Raw genomic sequence first — 19,216 nt, 5'->3', positions numbered from 1 at the left:
TCCTCAAATTAATTGACTAGCTGGCAAGGAGGGAAGACCCCAAGGTTTGGGACAGTGTCACTGCTTGTGAGAGCTGGACCTGTCTCCAACGCCTAACGCAGAAAACCTTTTGAGCAGACTGCATCCTCTGGGATTCTCTATAAATACATCCAGGGAGCGCACACGTACAGATTGAGTCGATAAAGAGATCTGACAGAAAAGCATTGTAGTATTTTACTCTCCCCTCCTTGCCCAAGGCAAACCATTTTGGTTCTTTCTCTCCCTTGGACAGCCGTATGAAATATCCTCAGCTTCCTCCGTGATCATTAATCCTCACTGCAAAGGCGAGGAGGGAGCAAATCTTTGTGTCTGAGCGGATTCATCTCTGTGACAATTTTGCAAGGCTGGGTAAGTCGTTACGAGGCTGAAAGCCCCAGCTTTCCAAAGCGGCAGCTGGGAGAGCGAGGTGGCTTCTTGCTCCCTCCTGGGATGAAAACGCCCCCCAGGAGGGCCACCGGCTGACAGGCAGCACTGGGCCAGGCTTTTGGCCATCGGGCCATCAGGGATGCCTGCACGGTTTGGCATGCAGGCACTTGAAGTTTGCTCGCCTTCCAGGAGCCACCTTTGGAAATGCTCCTGGAAAAGGAGCTGGGATGGTAATAGGACAAAAATGCTGGACATCACAGGAAAGCACCCACAGTGGGAGAGACCCGGGGCTGAGCCACCAGCTGGAACAACCTCCCGAGGGATGCGGTGGAGTCCCCACCGCCGGAGGCTTTCAAGATGCAATCGGGTGCTAGATAACCTCATCCAGGCTCCCTTTCTCATTAAAGGTTGGACCAGACAATCTTTCCCTTCCAACCTGGGCTATTCCCATTCTGTGATCACTTAGCACTGGGGAGGCCATGGTGGCTGTGAGCCTGCATCCCATGCCAGCCGCTTCCCCGGGACTACGATTCTTCTGCCTGCTGCTAGGGCAGACACTTCCACGGAGTCAAAAAGAAGTTGAGGAAAAACCAGGTGATTTCACACGAGACAAGCTGCAGAGGGAGGGAAGGAGCCTTTGTAACTACCGAAGCTCAAAGCTGGCCAGAAATCCTCTTTTCTGCTCAAAGCAGCGATGCCGCCAAAGCTGCAGTTTTACACCTGCCCCCGTGCAACTGAATAGCAGAGCTGAAACAGAAGCTGTGCACTTGCGTGAGGAAAGGCACTTGCAAGCACAAGGTGGCAGAGCGGCAGGTATGGCGCCGGCATGTGCCGGGCAGCCAGCACAGATGCCAACCAGTGCACGCTGGCGGGCCTGGCACAAGTCGGCCATGCTAGCTCCACCAGGGCAGTGCTCAGCGCTTGAACGTGAAGCACGGCCAGTGCTAAGTCACTGCTCGCGCACCCGCCTGCCCGTAAAGACCAGGGAAAAACTGACAGCAGATGAGTAGTGGCCTGGGGCTGCCAAATTCCTCCGGAGAAGTGAGAAAGTGGGGATGCCTGCTGCGAGTGGCAGGAGACCTGACACAGAGCCCTGGATCCCCATATGTTCTATTAGCAGCACAGGAGGAGCCCATTTCCCTGCAGACACGGGTTAAACGGACCCACTCCGCTGCATGAGCTGACCCAGAGTCCAAAAGTCCCTATGGCATTGAACAACATTGCCCATGAAAAATCCCTTCCACCTGGCTCAGCTCCCAGCCTGACCTCGTGGGCGTCCTGCCCTCCCCTGCCCGCTCCCCCGTGCAGCGCTGAAGGCGAGGTCGCTCGTGCTCACAGGACTGAAACTTCTTCCGAGGGTTTTGTCACTAAAAATATTTAGTAAATAAAAGTCTCCACAAATGTGCCAACTGATGTGATGTGACATGCAGCTGGGGGTTGCCAACCAGCAGCAAGCGGGCGGCCTCGCTGGAGAGAGACCGCTGAAAACCAGCGGTCAGCAGGAGACGAACGTGCCCGCAAAGGCGCCAAGCCTGTACAGAGACACCTCAGGGTGCCTCTCCAGGTCCTGCAGTTACATGTCACCTTCTGGAGAGTCTTGGGCTGGAGCACTGCAGTGCCCGCTCCTCGCCAGCTCTGCCCAGCCCAAGATCAAGAGCTTCACTGGCTCCTGGCAGAGAGCACACACCAGCCAAGGGTGCCCTCCAACACTGCTGGCCAAGCTACTCCAGCGCTCATCCTCAACATCAACCAGGCTGGTGGGAAACCAGGGATGGGCACGGAGAGACTTGTAGCTTGCTGGGACCCACATCCTTAAACTGTCTTCCCCTAAAATAAGGCCAAAATCTCATCTACTTACATCACCTCTTTTACCAGCAGCAGAAACAGGGTGCGTAAAGCCTAGGTGAGAGGAGGGAGTGTGATGAACTCAACGTGCACCACCACACACCCCAACACCCACCAGACCCAGGCAACCAGAAACATTTGCCCAAAATCATCTCTGACATCGCCCTCTTCTGCTCTCCCTTCTTTTCCTGTGGCCACAAGCAGTAGTGTGGCCACCTCAGCAGCACATGGCAGGTTGGATGTGACATCCCCCGTGCCTCAGTTTCTCTGGCTGCAGGGAGACGCTGCAAGCATCAAGCTGTGCTCCACTGCCCTTTGGGGGAGCTGACTGCAAACACCCAACGCATCCCCAAGCCCAACAGGGTTCCTAAAGGAGGATTCACTATGTAGCATACATGGATATGAGTGACAGGCAACGAAGACAACACTGTTCAGGGCTTCCTTGGTCATAGGATAAACCAAGCCAGAGCAGCATTTGAGCTGGGTTTTGTTTCTAAGAGGAGAAAATAGGTAGGGTCTTGTTTCTTTCCCCTCATTTCCAAACCCTGCTGCTGGCTGGCTATCACCAGTGGGGAAAAAACAGGGAGCTTGTCATCAATATCCCACTCTGAGTCAGACCATGATGCTGAGGTAAAAAAAAAAAAAAAAAAAAAAAAAATTACAAAAGTGAAAAAAGTCTGGAAAGGAAAAAACTCTCACCCTCCACCAGGAGTCTGTCTGCACTGTCTGCCACAAGCACCCACACCTCCCCGGGGTTTCCCATCATCGGCTACCTCCCCATCCCAACCAAGTACCAGCCACTGGAGATGTTGCACAGAGAGGTGGTAGATGCCCCATCCTTGGAAACATTCAAGGCCAGGCTGGATGGGGCTCTGACCAACCTGATCTAGTTGAAGATGTCCCTGCTCACTGCAGGGCGGTTGGACTAGATAGCCTTTACAGGTCCCTTCCATCCCAAAGCATTCTATGATTCTGCTACTGGTCTGTGGCTACACCCACACCAGAGGTATCTGAGGGACAACCGCTGGGGACGGCCCCAACCTGCCACTGCTGCAGCCCCTAGGTACACAACTGGTGGGCACCGGGTGCTAGCGAGGTCCCTCTGCAATGCACAAGCCACACGTGACCTGACCTACAGCCCAGCTTGGGACCCGTGCAGACACATGCAAGGGCTCCCAAAACACTTCCACCAGAGCCTGTATCCTTACTCCAAGCCCCTGCCAGCCAAGGGCCCAGCAGCCTGTCATGCTGTCAGCTCTGGTCTCGTCTCTGCCATCAATATGAGTTAGACATGTCAAATCCTCTATGACTCTCAAAGGCTTTTTTTCCCCGTTTTTATTTGGTGTGCAAGGACCACTTAACAGCAGCATCAGATAACCTTCTGTCTTCCTGGGAATTTTACAGACCTATATTCAAGTGCATGTGGGCTTAGACTGAAGATCACCCCACCTAGCCAGGCAGCCAAGGCACCACCTCTCTCCCCAGCACCCCAAACCTCTCTCAAGGCACCCGCAAACTGATCCCCACGGTCACGCTGGGGCACAGGAAAAGGGAAGGAGAACGATGGAGAGCTCCATCTCCCAGAAAGACACAGGCATATTCTGCAGGGTGAACCACTGATGCAAGGAGGGAGAACGTCATCTGGATGAGTCCTTCCAGGCCCACATGATGAGACACTGAGGGCAGCCAAGGCCCAGGTTGGCGGTGATAAGTTCTGGATAAAGGTATTCTGCTCCTCGTCTTCCCTGGGGAGATGGATATGCAACTTTGAGTGGCCTTGGCTCAGTAAGGGCTACACCTTGGACAGTGGTCTTCAGCCCGTGGTCCCCAGAGCTCCCAGGAGACCAAAGGAATTCATGAGGACAAGCAAAGCTATGGTTGAGGAACAGCACCAGCAAAGAGGCCTGGGCATCTGTAGTACTTTCTAGACCCCCAGAGGAAAACCTCGGGCAGGAGCTGATCAGCTGGAGCTGCCGCTGCGATCGGGTCTCATGCACACGCAGACTGCAGCCCGGACCGCTCACACACGGCAAGCTAGTATTTAAAAAGGCTTCATTCACAGAGCTCAAAATAAATACACTAAATCAGCCAGGAGAAAGAATTTAAGTGGAAAAACATCCCAACAATTGAGCCCTCTTTGCAAATGTTTTACCAGCTGCCAACCCCCAGCCCTCTGACACAGCCAAGCAAAAAGATCGCTCTATGGTTTCGCCTTTAAAACAAAAACCGTCTGGGATGGGAACGCAGCTCCACAGACTTTCATTTATAACAACTGGGAGAAAAGTAACATCAACAGATCTGAGCAAAGCCAGCAGCCGTGGCAGCGCGGTCAGGGGAGCAGGAGGGGAACGATGAGGTGCAGCCATACTCACAAGGGCACTGGGCACCGAGGTTTAGCTGCTGTAAAGGACCACGTGTAGGTTCTCAGTCCCCTACAGACAGAAAGGCATTCACATTAAGAAGCCGTCTGGGGCGCTGGGTAGGGGAAGAGAGTCTGAAGGATGGCACAGATCCCGGACACATCAGCCAGGGGAAACCTCAGTGGTGCCACCGAGAATGGAGGAGTGTTCAGTGAATATTCCTGCAACGGATTCAGAACAAAGCCAGGCAACACGGGCAGAGGATACAGGTTAAATGTTTGTTCTTCCATGGGAAGATATAACGCACGGCTCACAGGTCCAGATAACATACATTTAAAACATGCTGAAGTCCCGGCTGACAAGCTGTCCGCATGTCAAAGGGGGATCTCTGGCCAGCTGGAGATGCTAGAAAGTCCCAGGAGAGACAGCAGCCTGTACCTGCCAATATGGAAATGGGTAAAGAGCTGACTCAGGCAAGCGCAGGCTGGTCAGGCAAAGACTTAGCCAAGGCTAAATAAACGGATGGCTGCAACCAGACCAGATCACCAGGAAGCAAAGGAGACAAGCATAATTAATGCCAACCAATACACGCTTACAGCTGTCAGATCCTGTTGGCAAATGTGATTTACTTTTGTGGGGATTGTGGGCTTGACTGATAAACAAACCAGCACCCGCGCCATTCATTCGAACTCGGAGAAGACATAGGACTTGGTACCATTTCCCATTTTTAATCAAGAAACTACAACTCCATCGAAGGACAGTAGCACATGTTTGAAGTCACTTAGCTGGCTCAGAACAAACCCATGATGGGGGAGGTCCATGGCAGGGGACAAGATCTCCACCAGAGATCTGTGCTCCCCGGCAATAAGACCATTGCTGAAATAAAGCATCCATTTGTGCTACTGACAAGTCAGAGAACTTTCTAAGCTGAAAACAGGTCCATAAAAAGGTCCAAAAAAGGACCCAGGAATTAAGATTGGAGAATATGGATAATATGCCAGTGGAAGACTTGACAAGCTCTGTATATTTAGCTTATCAAAGAGAGAGGCAAGAGGTGACTGCATCCTAAACTGCCATGGCTGACAAGGGGAGCAAAGCTTGCTTCAAGCTAGTGGCCAAAGGAATAACCCTGGCTGCAAACAGGAACAAGCCATGTCTTTCTAGCACCTTATGGAGCACCCTGCCTTGGCTCCCCATAGACAGAGGGCAGAGGTGCGGAGCAGCGTGGCAGCCCGTGCCAGGCAGGAGCCAAACTGATAGCCTCCCAAATCCTTCCTGGCATCACGGAGCCCATGACAGCCAGCGCTGCTCGAGATGTGCTCTGTAAAGCAGTGATTCACAAGCCCATGGAGGTGGGGAACGTCCTAGTACAGACCCCAGGGGAAGGGAAAGAGCTGGTCTTTTTGCTGAAAGTTGGAGGATGCCTTTTCAGGACCAGCTAAAGAGATTAAACCCCAGTTTTCCAAGTTAGGCAGAGTCAGACTTTGGAGCCAGCCAGCTCGCGCTCTGGTTCAGAGCAGGGTGCAAGGCAGCCATGATGATGCTGGCATCGCTCTCCTCCTTCATCCCTCCACTTGCACATACTCCTCGGCTGGAAAGAGCACCAAACTGACCCAAAACATCATGGAAGGAGGCCAAGTTGAGCCAGTCTTTTCTAGGGCTGCAGTGGGAGACACCTGCCAGCTCCGCCTCAGATGCGATTAGCCACCTCTCCAGCTGCCAGAGGAGCCCAGGGGTTGGGAGATCCAAGCCCACCCACCTGGCAGTGCCCACTAGATGTCAGCGCGGACGCAGAGATGCAGGCACACGCAGCCCACTGTGGAGAGCTAGTTACACCCAAGCCAGAATAAACACTCCTTGAAATGGCAGGAGGTTACAGGGGAATAACCCACTCCCAGAGCTGTCAGAAAGGGTCCCCACCAGGGAAGAGCTTTGCAGGAGCTCTCCTTTGCACCCAGAATTTGGGACTGCTGGGTCTGACTAGCAGCTGTGCCATGAAGCAGGAGTGTATGCCCCGGGAAAGTGCCTGTCCCTGCTGCCAGGCAGGTATGCCCCATCGGCAGGAGCTATTAGGGACGAAATGCTTTTGAGGGACGCTAAATAACCCCAGCCTATGCCTTAAATAACCTGCGCTTGGAGCAACGAACCAGCAGGCTCTCCTGGACTTCTCCAAAGCTGATTCTAGCCAGCAAGTTGCTGCTGCTGCCAGCCTGCCATCCCAGGGGAAGGACGTCCACTTACCTGCCAGGGACAGCTGCAGCCATTTCCCCACAGATCCCGAAGGCCATCGCTGTACCCGAAGTGTCACGGAAATGCCAGCTCCTGAGCCCCATGAGAGCCACGGGGGCGAGGAGGCATGCTGCAAGGGCAGCCTGACCACGGCACCTCCTGCTCCGTGCCAACCCATCTCCCTTCCTTCCCTAACAAAAGAAGGCTCCGCCATACTATTTATTTTTTTAATTATTGCTAAAAATAAAATTTATAATCTTCCCTGTCCCTCCAAAGCAGCAGCAGGCTGGGACACACGAAGCCCAGGCTGCTGAAAGCCAGCACCACTGCACCCACACTGCTCGGGAAACCCAAGCCACGGGCATCCCCGGTAACCAGCGCAGCATCAGTGAGTCCAGAGGGAGCCACGCTCCCCCTCCATGTCCACCAGCCTTCGGCCTCGGGGCTCAACATCCCCAACAGTTAACCTCAGGGAATGCTGCAGGAAGGGCACTGGAGGGCCACCCACAGTGGGGCTTCCTCCAGACTTCCCCAGCTTTGCCCCAGACTTCCCCACCACCTCTTGCAGGCCTGCTCCCTCAGCTGGTCCTCAAACCCTCAGCTGGTCCTCAAACCCTCAGCTGGTCCTCAAACCCTCAGCTCCTTCACGCCATACATCCCCTCCAGTCCCCTTCTCCTCTCTCACTTTTCAGCATCTCCCAAGCTTTCTCCACCCTCCCTCCCCACCTTCCACCCCTCTCCATGCCTCCTCCACCTCCCTCTCCATCCCCTGCTCTCCTATAACTCCTTCCTATGACTAGGCGGCCATGCCATCCTCCCTCCACTTCAGCTAATTCTCTCTCTCCATGGGAGCTGGCGTTTCATCTTTGCTGCTGAGCACCCTTTCATGCCTCCTGGCTTTTGCCATCCCACCCCCTTTCTCCCCGCTGCTGCCAGGATGGGAGGGCAGTGGAGGGACCTGCGCGCTCAGCAGGCCTGACCCTCAGCTCTCATTAGCAGTGCCCTTCTTAAAGCAGGCACAGCGTGAAATAAATAAATAAAGCAAATCTCTGTCTCGCTGCTGTCTCGGGTTGCTTAAGGGAGCCGGGCGCCGGGGGTGGGATGAAGGATGCTATTTGGAGAAGCTGCTTCCATGGCAACCCCCATTCCCACCACCGAGCGGGCACAGGTCACCTGTTTCCATGAAAAAGTTTCCCCCCTCCCTCTGCCCTGGGAAGTGCCAGCAGAGCCCCAGGGGCACAGGTGGTTCAGCCCTCAGGAAAAGCAGCACGGATGCAGGAGAAGTGGCAGGGATGCTGCTGGCGTGGCTGCAAACAGCCTCCAAAGTCCTCCACGCCACGTCAGAGGAAGCCAGGGCATCCCCACGGTGCAGCGTGCAGGGACCGGCAGCACCCACTCCCCTCTGCCCCACGCTGGCAAGGTGACCCCATCGTCTCCCTGCCTGCATCCCCACAGTCAGTCTAATGTGGGTAGGGGGGCCGTGCTCTGCTGCAGGACTTGGGGATGGACACAGGCATGCACCCTGACACACGTGCTGTTGGGACTGGGGCAGAGATCAAAATGTGCCCCCTCCCTCTGCACACCGCCCTGGGTGCTGCGTTTCTGTATGATTTCAGTTATTTATTTTAATTCGAAATCAGCCGCTCCCATTAAATGCTGCCAGGTGCTCCCAGAACAACCCGTGGTTCCCTTTTTAGCTCTAACAACTCCATCTCTCATGCGACAGATGCGCTCGCCGGGACCTTTCCCCAAGTGAGGCAGCGTCAGCCCCGCGTCGCCGAGCACTCCCGCAGCCAACCTGATGCTCCCACCCGCGCCAGCCCCCTCCATGCATGCCCACGTGTCCACCGCAGGGCTGGCAGCAGTGCCCGATACCCCCCGCACCAAAACAGCCAGCAGAGCTCCAGGAAGAGACAGAGAAAGGATGGACCGAGAAGAGGAGAACGGGGAACTGGTTCTGCTCTCCACTAGCTCTCCAGCATGGTGAGAGGGCACGAGCAGCGGCAGTCTCACCCACTGCCACCATCAACGTATCTTCTGCCGATACCAGCAGGCAGCTCCCTCAGGCCGGGGCAGACAAGAAGGTTGGCAAAGAGCCCCCGTCTGAAGTTCTGGGGTTGGCACCCGGGCAGCCATCCTGCGGCACAGCGCAGGCTGGAGGGATTCGCACGGTTCCCCCACAGGGCTGGGAGTTTTGCCAGGAAAAGCAAGTTTATAAATAGTGCGTTTCAACACGAACAAACGAAAGCGTCAGAACTCGACAGTCAGATAAGCCAGGGGCTGAGCGCCGGCCCCTCCCCAGCATCCTCCCCCACCAGGAAGGACAGTCCCTTCCCTCCATCATCCAGCTGGCCAGGACCATCCTCGCTCTCTACAAAGCCTGGATCTGGAGGTGTCTGTGTCAGATGTGGTGCTGCTTGGGAACACCCTTGCTGCAGCTGGTCTGGCAGCCAGAGCAAGGCAGCAGAGCTGGTTTCAAGAAGACCAGATGCAGCAGGGGATGGCCACCTGCTCCGCTAAGGGGCAAGGGCAAACACAGCCCACAGCAGCTGGCTGCCCAGTCAGGGTCAAGGGCCACAAATTTCAATGCATTGCTTGAAACCAAGTCTTCATAAACGCACAGCCCAGAAAGTTTCTAAATTCTCCTCCCGCCCCTGCAGAAGACAGCTGCCCCATCAATGAAGCTGGCACTTGAAACAAGTTTCAGGGCACGATGCGTTACACTGAAGGGCCACATACCTGCCAGATCCTAACAACAAGCAAGACACTCAAGGGGAAAAGCAGCTTTTATCTCTGCGTTAAGGAGAAGAGCAGCAAATCATCAGATGAGAACTTGCTTCTCGTAAACACAAAACAGCAGAAAAACCACCCCTGTGCCTACAGAGCGAATGGGAGGACATCCCTGTTGGGGAACTACCAGCCAGAATGCAAAAAGAGGAGATCTTGATGGTAGGACCCAAGGGAAGACATCAAGAGATGACACGTCAGAGCAGCCCCATCAGCTGTCAGCAAGAGAAGCCTCTGACAGCCCACCGAACACGTGCGACCCTCTTCATGCCACACTTGCTTACCTTGATGTAGATGTCCAGGGCTGGGTGGACACGGTTGACTGCTAGATGGATGGACAACGGCGTAGTGAACGGGAAGGTCGCCATGACCACATGGCTGGGAGCAGGGAAGGAGAAAATCTTGAAGCCATACTTCTGAAACCGCTTGATCTGCTCTTCTGATGGCTTTGCATCTCCCTCACTCAGGATTCGGCCTATGGCGAAGCGGCACTTCTCTGGAGGCACCTGATTGAGGGGAACAGACAGATGGCATCAGAAGAAGAGAGAGGATTAAGAGCGGCCAAAACCTCAACCTGCTGAGCATGGAGGCAGGAGACCACCATGAACCAGGGTAAATGCAATGGCCCAGCATGACCGGGCACATCAAACCAGTTGCCTGCTCCTAACCAAGACTGATCCCAGCCCAAATTGCTCCTCCCAGCTCACAGCCCAGTGGGGAAGGCACTGCTCCCCTCCTTGGAGGGCAGAGGGACTTGCAGCAGAGAAGAACCAAACCCCACCAGGCTGCTGACCCAAACCCGTCCCGGCTGACAGCCACTGCAGAAAGTGCCTCTCCTGGCCATCCCCATCAGAGACCTGACTGTTGAGACATGCTCACCACCATCCCCATCTGCAGGACACCCCTGGTCACTCCAGGCGGGGGCTAAAAAAAGATGCGACCACAACCTGCCCAGCTTGCCTCTATCCCACCCCAAGGAGGTCACCCTGCAGGAGTGCCGGCCCCAGCAGCCTCCCGGACACGCAACCCACCAGCATGGGCCGCTGGCACTAAGCCAGAGAGAAATCCAGAGGTTGCTGGGTCCCACCTAGGTGGGCACACTCAGTCTGGCGCCGTTTTAGGGGTGGGGAAACTGAGGCATGTAAGATTTGCATGCAGTCACCAAACTGTTTGTAGCAACATGAAGAGAAACACATCCCCTTCCATCCTGGACCCCAACAACATGCAAAACATAAAACATGCTCTCTTTCCAGATTTGGCGATGCCTCCCGTTAAGACAGGAGGCTGCAGGGTTCCCAGCCCAGCAAGGGGTATGCTCAAGGCTCTGCTCCTGGCACAGTGACAGTCCACGGATGCCAGGATGCCCAACAGTGGCAGCAAGACAGACAGACACCCTGCAGGCATTGGCATCACAAAGCTCCCACGGGGATGGTGGGAGGCAGAGAGAGGGTGCACACAAGGCCAGCGTGCTACCGCTTCCCATCCCCATGTGTCCCCCAAGGGCATCTCCGCTCTGCGCTCCCCAATCTCATCCCTAACTTTGCCTGTGCTGAAGCTCAGCAACGTCTCCTCCTGCAGCATAACTGTCCCCCACCGCACTCCTTGCTCTCCTTTTCCCTTAAACACCCTTTAATGTTGCACGGCAGGACCATCCCGGAGGGGAAACACAAGCAGACGTAAATAGGAAGGAAGAAAAAAGACTGTCAGAAGCAGCAGCAGGCATCAGGCTGGGGACTGGCGTGCCTGACGGCTCGCTCTTGCCCTCCTGTGCTGCAAGAGGGAGCTGCAGACAGGGCTGTGCCGAGCATCGCTGCTTGGGGCAGGGAAGGAGAAGCAGATGCACCCCAAAGACAGCAAGAGGCAGCAGTAAAAGGCATCCATGGGAAAAGGCCCAGATGAAACAAGGAGATAAGGGAAATCTAGATAAAATTCCTTTAAATATGCAAACTCCATTTATGTCCTGAGCAAAGACAGTTCACCCCCGGCCCCAGAGCAACCGATGGAGGGACCCAAGCTGCGGGAGCCAGCAGCACCACTCAGGCCAGGCACATTTGCTTCCTCCCTTCTCCTTTTAACTTTCTTTTTCATAGCGTGCAGCCCTGCAGGCACCTTCTCAAGGGCAGCAGCAAGGCAGATTTGCCTCCTCCCCTGCCTGGCAAAGTCCCTCTCAAGGGAAGGAAAGAAATACTCCAGTTAAAACCAGCCTTCCCCTAACTAATTTGTCCTTTTGGGATGGACAGGTGCTGATCAAAGCCTCTGCTCCCCCAAGCATCCCAATAGAGAAGTTTTGGAAATTATTAGTTAACCTATTCAGCAGCTTTGCCAATGGGAGCAAAACCCATTCCTGCATTCAGAGAGCGTTTTCATCCATCCAATGCTTGGGCACAGGCTGGTCGTTGAGCACGCAAACATGTGGACTGCAGGCAAAAGGCCCTAGCATGTGCCTACAGCTAAACGTGAGCAGAAGCGCCTGGCTGGAGCTGAGCACAAACCCACCAGCCACATCCCGTCCTTGCTGAGGAGTTATTTTTGTTCCTGCCAGAGGTGGGAGAAGGAGGGGGAAGTCCTCTGGGTTGCTAAATATTAAATAAAAAGGAAAAAGAAAAAAAGTGCAAATTAATATTAATCTTGTCCATTAAAACACATAAAACATTGCTGGCAGGGGCTTGGCAGTGCTCGGCGAGCATCCTTGCGTGAATGCCAGAGAGCCAGGAGCTAGCAGGGAGCCCCCCCCACCCTGAGGCCCGGCATGACCCCAAGGCAGCCCACATGCTTCAGGCCATGGGGCTACCCCCAGCCCCACTCCCAGCCGAGAGCCGGCACACAGCCACTGGTCTCCAGCTCTGGCATCCTCGTCCTTTCTCCTAGCCAGAGCCTCCTTTGGCCGCGAGTCCGCCAGCATAGCAAATGCCGCACTGGCACCTGCCAGTCATCAGCCCCATCTTGCCACAGCACCGGGGCACCAAACCCCCCAGGTGGCCGAGAATCAGGCTCAATGCAGCTGTCTGGCCAGAGCCTGCCAGCAGTCAGCCAGGGACACCGTGGGACACAGCGGGCAGCGAGCACATTCTGCTGCCTGATGACAAAAGGTCTATTTTTGGTAACAAGTCAACATCCGTAGTGGGTGGACAGATCCGGGCAGACCAGCCTCTGCCAGAGGGTGCTTCACCGAGGTCAGGAAAGCAACGAGGAGGAAGAGGAGCAGGTCATCTCTTCCTCCCAGGGGAAAGGCAGCCTGAGTGACCAATCCCACCCCACTGGACCTCCAGGAACAAGGAGCCAGCAGCGCACACCATCTCCCATGCCATCATGGCTACAGCGGGTACAAACACACAGGGTCACCCCACGGGACACCAGGCACAAGCATTGCAGCCCCCAACCAAGCTATCCACCCAAAACTGGCTCCTTCTTCACCTGCCCAGAGGCAAGGCACCCCTCTGCCCACCCTGCCCAAGGACATCCTCACTCCCAGCACCCTGCCTGGTCTGGCCTGCCCATCGGTGAGACATGGATCTCTGCGGGAACCAATTCAGGAGCCACAGATCAGCCCACAGAAGGTCCCACCAGCACCCTGGCTGCTCCAGCAGACCCAGGTCTGATGGTGTGCTCACAGGTGTCAGGCAAGAGGAGGCTCCTGCTGCCATGCAGAGCCCCAGACACCACAGCTATGTCCTGCACAGCCCCACTATGCCCCAGCCACCACAGCACCTATGGAGGCAGGAGGCTCAGGCTAATGTCACCTGCCCAATGTCATGAGCAAAGGCAGCCCTTCCAGAGAAAGGCAAGGTTTGCAGGGCTGCCTGCCAAGCCTTTGAGGGCAGGTAAGGCTTCTGTCACAAGAGCTAACCACACAGCTCCACAGCTTGGGATGCCTGGCCGCAGAGGCACATTATAGGCTTTGTTGGTCCCTGCGAGCTTCCAGCACCCTCCAGGCTCGCTCCGCACACATGCGGCACCCAGAGCCTTTGCTAGGCCCATCCTGAACACCACCTGTCCAGGAGGCTCCAAGAGGGAGGGAATTCCCCTGCCCAGCATCACAACCAGGATCTTCCAGCCTGACCCACAGACTTGGGGACATGCACCCTCCAAAACATCAAGACCCACACAAACTCACTATAATCCATGGATTGTAGCTCCGCACGCTATCCTGCCCCGTGCAAGGAGCTCCCCTCGCACACCAGCTGAAGGCACTCGCACCCCACGCTGGATCAGCGGCCAGCCTGTAGGCAAGCAAGTACAGACCACTCAGCAGGGAGGCAAAAGAGGGCCTCCAGATCCAGCAGCATGCTCCAGTTCACACTGGGCATCAGCTGGGCCACCAGGCAGACGTCCCGGTGAGCCTTGACCACAGCAGGCCAAGAGCTGCCTCCATCTGCTGAGCCCTGAATCCAGAGAAACCTCCCCCAGTCACTGACACCAAGACGAGCCTCCTTGGCCACCAGATATCATTCAGCCATGCTGGCAGAGAAGATCTTTTCCTCCCAAGAGACCCGACCAGGAAAGGAGAAACAGCTGGCTTCCAAAACCCTGGATGACCACTGGAGACCCAGAGACAAGGTCTGCAGCCCCACTGCCTGCTCTCACCACAGGGTGAGGGCAGAGATGCAGCAGCTGCAGGAAGAGGAGAAAAGCAACAGGACCAGAAAGACGAGGCAGCTTCACCCTGCATGGACAGCCCAACTTCCCAGGGTCATGTAGGAGCCGCTCCTTTCCGGCGTCACCTGGTGCTGCCAGGGAAAGCATTCCCCCGTGCCAGCCACGGCAGGAGTCACCACAAATACCTTTATCAGTACTTGTGGGCCACAGCAGTACAAACTTTCACTAGCCCATGCTTTGGCAAACAGAGAGGCAAGGCACGGCACCCAAGCAGAAAAGGTCTGCAGGGCAACCACAGGCATGTCCACATCACATCCCTGGAGCAGGGCAGCACCAAGCACAGACACTGAGCCCTTCCAACAGCATCAACCACCCCGCCCCCAGAGACGCCGGGGGAAGGAGCAGCAGCACCGGGGTTCTCAGCTCCAGAAGAGGACCTCGACACAAGGACACAAATTAGTGGCGGGGGAATTGGCCGCTCTGACCACATGGGCCCTAGCACACCAGGCACTCCCCATGGCTCCCATCCCTCACCCGCTCCAAACACGACACTTCTTGCAGACAAAAGTGTCCAAGCATGTCTAGTCAAACCCTGCCTCTGCCTGGCTCATCCTGGGGGGAAGTCCTCTTTGCCACCCCCCTTTCCAGGCCAGGAAGAGGCACTGCAGGGTGTCTCTTCTCTGCCTCCTGTGATCCAGAAACAAAAACTGGAAGGTAAAGGTAAGTCAGCTCATCACAGGACACAAAGACACAAGGTGGTTGAGCGCACCAGCCTGCACTGAGCACAGTCAGCTCAGTGTTTTCTCACCTCTTCCCGACACAGTGCTCCAAGAAGCCACTCAGCACTACATTTTCATGGACAAGTTCCCTCTAAGCAGGTCCAACCCTTGGGAGCACCATCTTGCAAGCAATGAAACAGGGGCAGGTACTATGTGGCCCACGAGGGTTCCTAAAGCAGGGCCAGTCACCCCCAGGGCAGAAGCACTGGGCAAGAAGTATCAGCCCAAGCACTGTGCCCCGCGCCAGCCCCCAGCACACGTGCCCAAGCACATGCACAGGGCTGCTGGCCACCCTGCCATCCCTTCCCCCAACAGCATTCCTCCACAGTCACACTAGCTACTGCAGAATTACTGGGGAGCCAGGCTGTCTGCCACGGACAAGTGCCCACATGCCGTTATCTGGAGACCCCAGTGCCAGCGAGCATCAGCAGCCAGGCTCCTCAACCCCCAGCAAGTTCCGATGCACTTTTTTCTTTGCTCCTTGTCCTGGACCGTACCCACCAGAGTACTTAGCTCTGGCCTCTGGCTGGCAGCCATCAGGCAGTGCACTTTCTGCTCACCTCTCAGCCTGAAGAACATCATGGAGTAACTTTCATCAGACAGGAGCCCTCAGCATGCACCACCTGAGGTTTCAGTAAGAACTCTCAGGGGATGAAAGGACTACAGGGAAGCTCAGAAATACATGAGAGCACTAGAAACAAGAGAAGGAGTATGGATGAGGACACAGCAAGCTGAAGAGACCATCTGCTTTCAACCACAGAGCTGCAAGTCTAGAAGGAACCTCGGCTGCACTTCCTGCAGCCAGGGGATCTGCCGAGGAATGCCTCACCTTGGGGTCATGGACATTGGCCTCTGCTCCATAACCAGATCTGTTACTCTGCTGATAACTTGTTCAGCAGGAGCTATCAGAAGACAGCAAGCTTTGCTTGCCCAGCGCCTTCCAGTTAGGGTTATCCAAGAAACCATCTGCTTTCAGGTGCCTTTCCCCACAGAGCATCCTCTGCATATTTGGGAGACCTCGTGAAGCCCAGTGCTCATCTGCAGAGGATGAGCTGCAAGTGGCTGACATACAGTCAGGGAGCACCCCGAGCCAGGAACCCGGGTGCTGACCACAAGAGCTTGCCAGCCCCACCAGGCACACCTTACCGTGTGAGGGTTGTCGTAGTAGACACCAATGGAGCAGAGCTTCGAAGAAATGCTGCAGCCGTCTGTGAAGAGCTGCCCAGATTCACCATATGGGCCCACCCTGAACTTGTAGGCCAGCGTGATGTTGCTGACAGGCGGGGAGCCAGCACTCACAACCACCTCCGTGAAGAGCCCCGAGTAGACAGCGAAACCGAAGACGGTCAGTAGCAGCAGCATGACCAGCGCCGCAATCAGCCCGAGGAGCACCCAGTCAGACATGATGGACGCGTGGTGCTCCATGCTTCCTGATATACGAGCGGTAAGAGGACAGAAGAAAAAGGAGGGGAATTAAGCTAGCACTCAGGCAAGCAATCGCTCTCTAAAGCTATTTATTTGCAGCAAAACACACCCACTTCCAATTCCTGTTATGTGTGAAGCTTAAAGACAGTGGAAACCCCCCCCCGAAACCTCCTGTATATTAGTCCCATGTTGCATCAGCCTTTCCCAATTGGTCACCAGGTACAAATTATACTGCTTCAGCACCTCTTGGGAATGAGGTGGTTATGAAGGGGGGACAGGGAGGCACTGTCCTCATCTCCGCAGAGCCAGCCACACCCCTCATGTCCAGCCTTGCATCCAGAAGAGACCGAAAACCACCCTAGGAGCCCGCACCACCCAACAGATGCACAGTACTAGGATTAGAGGACCATAATCAGATAATTTATCATTTACAGATACCAGACCCAACATTGTGACCAGGGCAGGCCCTTTGTCAAAAAGTCTAGAAGCCCAGGTCTTTAATGACCTAAACAACGACCACACCGGTTCAGAGCTGAGCCCTGCATCTGGATCCAAGCACACAGAGAAGCTCGGAGAAAGCTGAAGACTTAGCCAGAAAAAGCATCCTCAACACACTCAGGTGTAATTAATTACCTCTATTCCTTTCAGATGGCTTTTTTTAACCTAAAAGAGTTTTTATAACTCCAAGCAAGGCTTCCTGTTTTGTTTCCCATCTTTTCTCTCTCACTGACTGCAGGACACAGCAGCCTGGCAGGCGCCTCCTGCTAGTTTTCACCCACTAAGTGCAACCACTCTGGGGAGCTGCAATCCAAACCATCGCAGGAGAGTTGTTTGTGTTTTATTCTCCCTTGAAACACAGCTCTGGTCACAAGGACTGGTTGCAATGCTCCCCTGGGACTTTCACCGGAGCTAGGTTTGAAATCAAAGGTTGAAGTAAACAATTCACCTTCACCTCTGTGTTATAAACACACTTTGTCCAAAAAAAGTCGTTCACAGCAGCTGCTGCTTGCTCAGCTTCACGGTGAGAGAAAAGCCACATCCTGGTAGGAACCGTGAGCAGCTCTGCTCTGCCCGACCCTGGCAAGCAGGGGTGCAGCAAAACCAAGCCCTGCAGAGCCAGCACTGCCAGTTGCGCTCTCGGTGCCATGGCAGCACCAGGCCGGGCACTGTCTCACGCCATAGCCCTACTCACCTGAAAAACCAGCTCAGCCCAGAAACGGTTCACGACATCTGATCCACCAGGGGTGGGGGATCCGCGGCGCTGCAGCAGGAAAAAATAATTATCATTGCTTCCCTCCTAACTCACGAGGCCAAAAGCAAAACAGAGTGACGGCAGAGCACCCAAGAGGCATCCGGTCACCTTGGACCTGCTCTCCAGAGGAGGGGTGACCAAGGAGCACCTTCTCCTGCAGGACCCCAAAGGCCAAGATTTCTTCCCAGAACTCTGTGGCTGAATGCACGGGGACCTAGAAACATGCAAATTGGAAAGCAATGGCGAAGGGGGACGATGTCCTGCAGACAGCTCTGCTGGCGTGTCCCACCCCGGGCCAGCTTCCCCAGGACACCCGAGCCGCACCTGGTGCTGCTCCCGGCTGACCTCGGAGCAGAGCACCCCCGGACCTACAGCTTGGCCAGAGCTGTACGCCCGCCCTGATTCCCAGCAGCACCTTGCCTCCTCCCTACAGCCGACACAGATTTATTACTTATAAACCACAGGTTTGGTGATTCTCCGGGAGCCGCCAGCCCAACGCCCAGCCCACGGGCCTGAAGACGGCCAGCCCCAGCGGAGAAGAGGGTATTTTTGGCTATTCTTCCCAGTTCCCGTGGCTCGCTCCCTGCCGGTGGCAGGCACAGTCAGGTTCCCCCCTGCCCTCCTCCGGGGCAGCAGGAGCAGAGCTCACCCGGCCCGGAGGCCGTGTCCCCCCCGGTGCCCGCACCCAGGCGGAGGGGAGGGTTTGACCCCAGCGGCCCCAACAAGTGCCGGCGGCGGGCGGCAGCCGGCCGGCCTGTCCGCTCTCGGCCCTGCCTGGCGGCAGGCAGGCGGCAGGCAGCGCCCTCAGCACCGGCCCAGGCTGCAGCCCCCGCCACCGGCCCGGCCGCCGGAGCGGGGAGGGGCCCGGCGAGCCGCCACCGCCGCCGGCGAGCCCGACCGGCGCGCCCCGGCTCCCAGCAGGCCGCGGCCCCGGGGGGTGGGGACCGGAGAGGACCGGAGCGGAGCTGGCCTGCCCGGCCCCGCCGCGCCCCCGCAGCGACCCCCCCCCGCCCCGGTGACGGCCGGAGGGATCCCGGCGCCCCCCTCCTCCTCTCCTCTCCTCACCCGGGGCTCGCCGGTGACGGCCGGGCCGGAGCGATCCCGGCGCCTCGCTCGCCCCGCCCCGCCCCCGCCGGGCCCGCCCCGGCTCCGGCAGGCGGCGGCTGCGCGCGGGGGGGAAGCACGGGGCGCGCGCGCGGCCCGCGGCGGAGGGGCGGGGCCGGCGGGCGGGGCGGGGCGGGGCGCTGGGCCGTGCCACTGGCAGGGAAGGGGCGTGGCTTCCGGCGGGGGCGGAGCCTCCCTGCCGGGGCCGTGGACGCGGGAGTGCCCTGCCGAGGAGAGCGCCCCCTGGCGGGCGGGCGGCAGCAGGGCCCGGCCCCGCCCAGCGCGTCCGGCGGCCGCGTCCCTCCCGGGCGGTGCGGCGGGGCCCGGCGGGGCCCGACATGGCTCGACGCGGCTCTCGGCTGCCTCCCGGCCCTTCCCAGGGCCTCCCTGCCACACGGCACCTCCAGCCCTGTGGCCCACAGCCTGGGAGCCCT

General features: G+C 56.7%; 1 protein-coding gene across 2 annotated transcripts in view; it reads right to left on the bottom strand.

Moving 5' to 3' along the window:
- Positions 1–18,784, bottom strand: part of TEX264 (testis expressed 264, ER-phagy receptor) — a 42,888-nt gene extending 24,104 nt beyond the window's left edge. Inside the window, exons 1-4 of one of the 2 annotated variants that reach the window (XM_082321031.1) lie at positions 18,744–18,784; positions 17,619–17,687; positions 16,148–16,431; positions 9,911–10,132 (exon numbers count right to left, since the gene is read on the bottom strand). In XM_082321031.1, coding sequence (XP_082177157.1) covers positions 9,911–10,132; positions 16,148–16,426 — 501 coding nt within the window. In that variant the 5' untranslated portion in view covers positions 16,427–16,431; positions 17,619–17,687; positions 18,744–18,784. Of the gene's footprint in view, positions 1–9,910; positions 10,133–16,147; positions 16,432–17,618; positions 17,688–17,786; positions 17,801–18,743 lie in introns of those variants that run through there. The other variant, XM_082321032.1, reaches the window with a different exon arrangement.
- Between the last annotated feature and the right edge of the window lie 432 nt (positions 18,785–19,216).

This window comes from Platalea leucorodia (assembly GCF_965183815.1).
Source record: "Platalea leucorodia genome assembly, chromosome: 9".
Lineage (NCBI taxonomy): Eukaryota > Metazoa > Chordata > Aves > Pelecaniformes > Threskiornithidae > Platalea > Platalea leucorodia.
The sequence above is the reverse complement of the archived record's forward strand: the minus strand, read 5'-3'. Positions and strand labels throughout refer to the sequence as shown.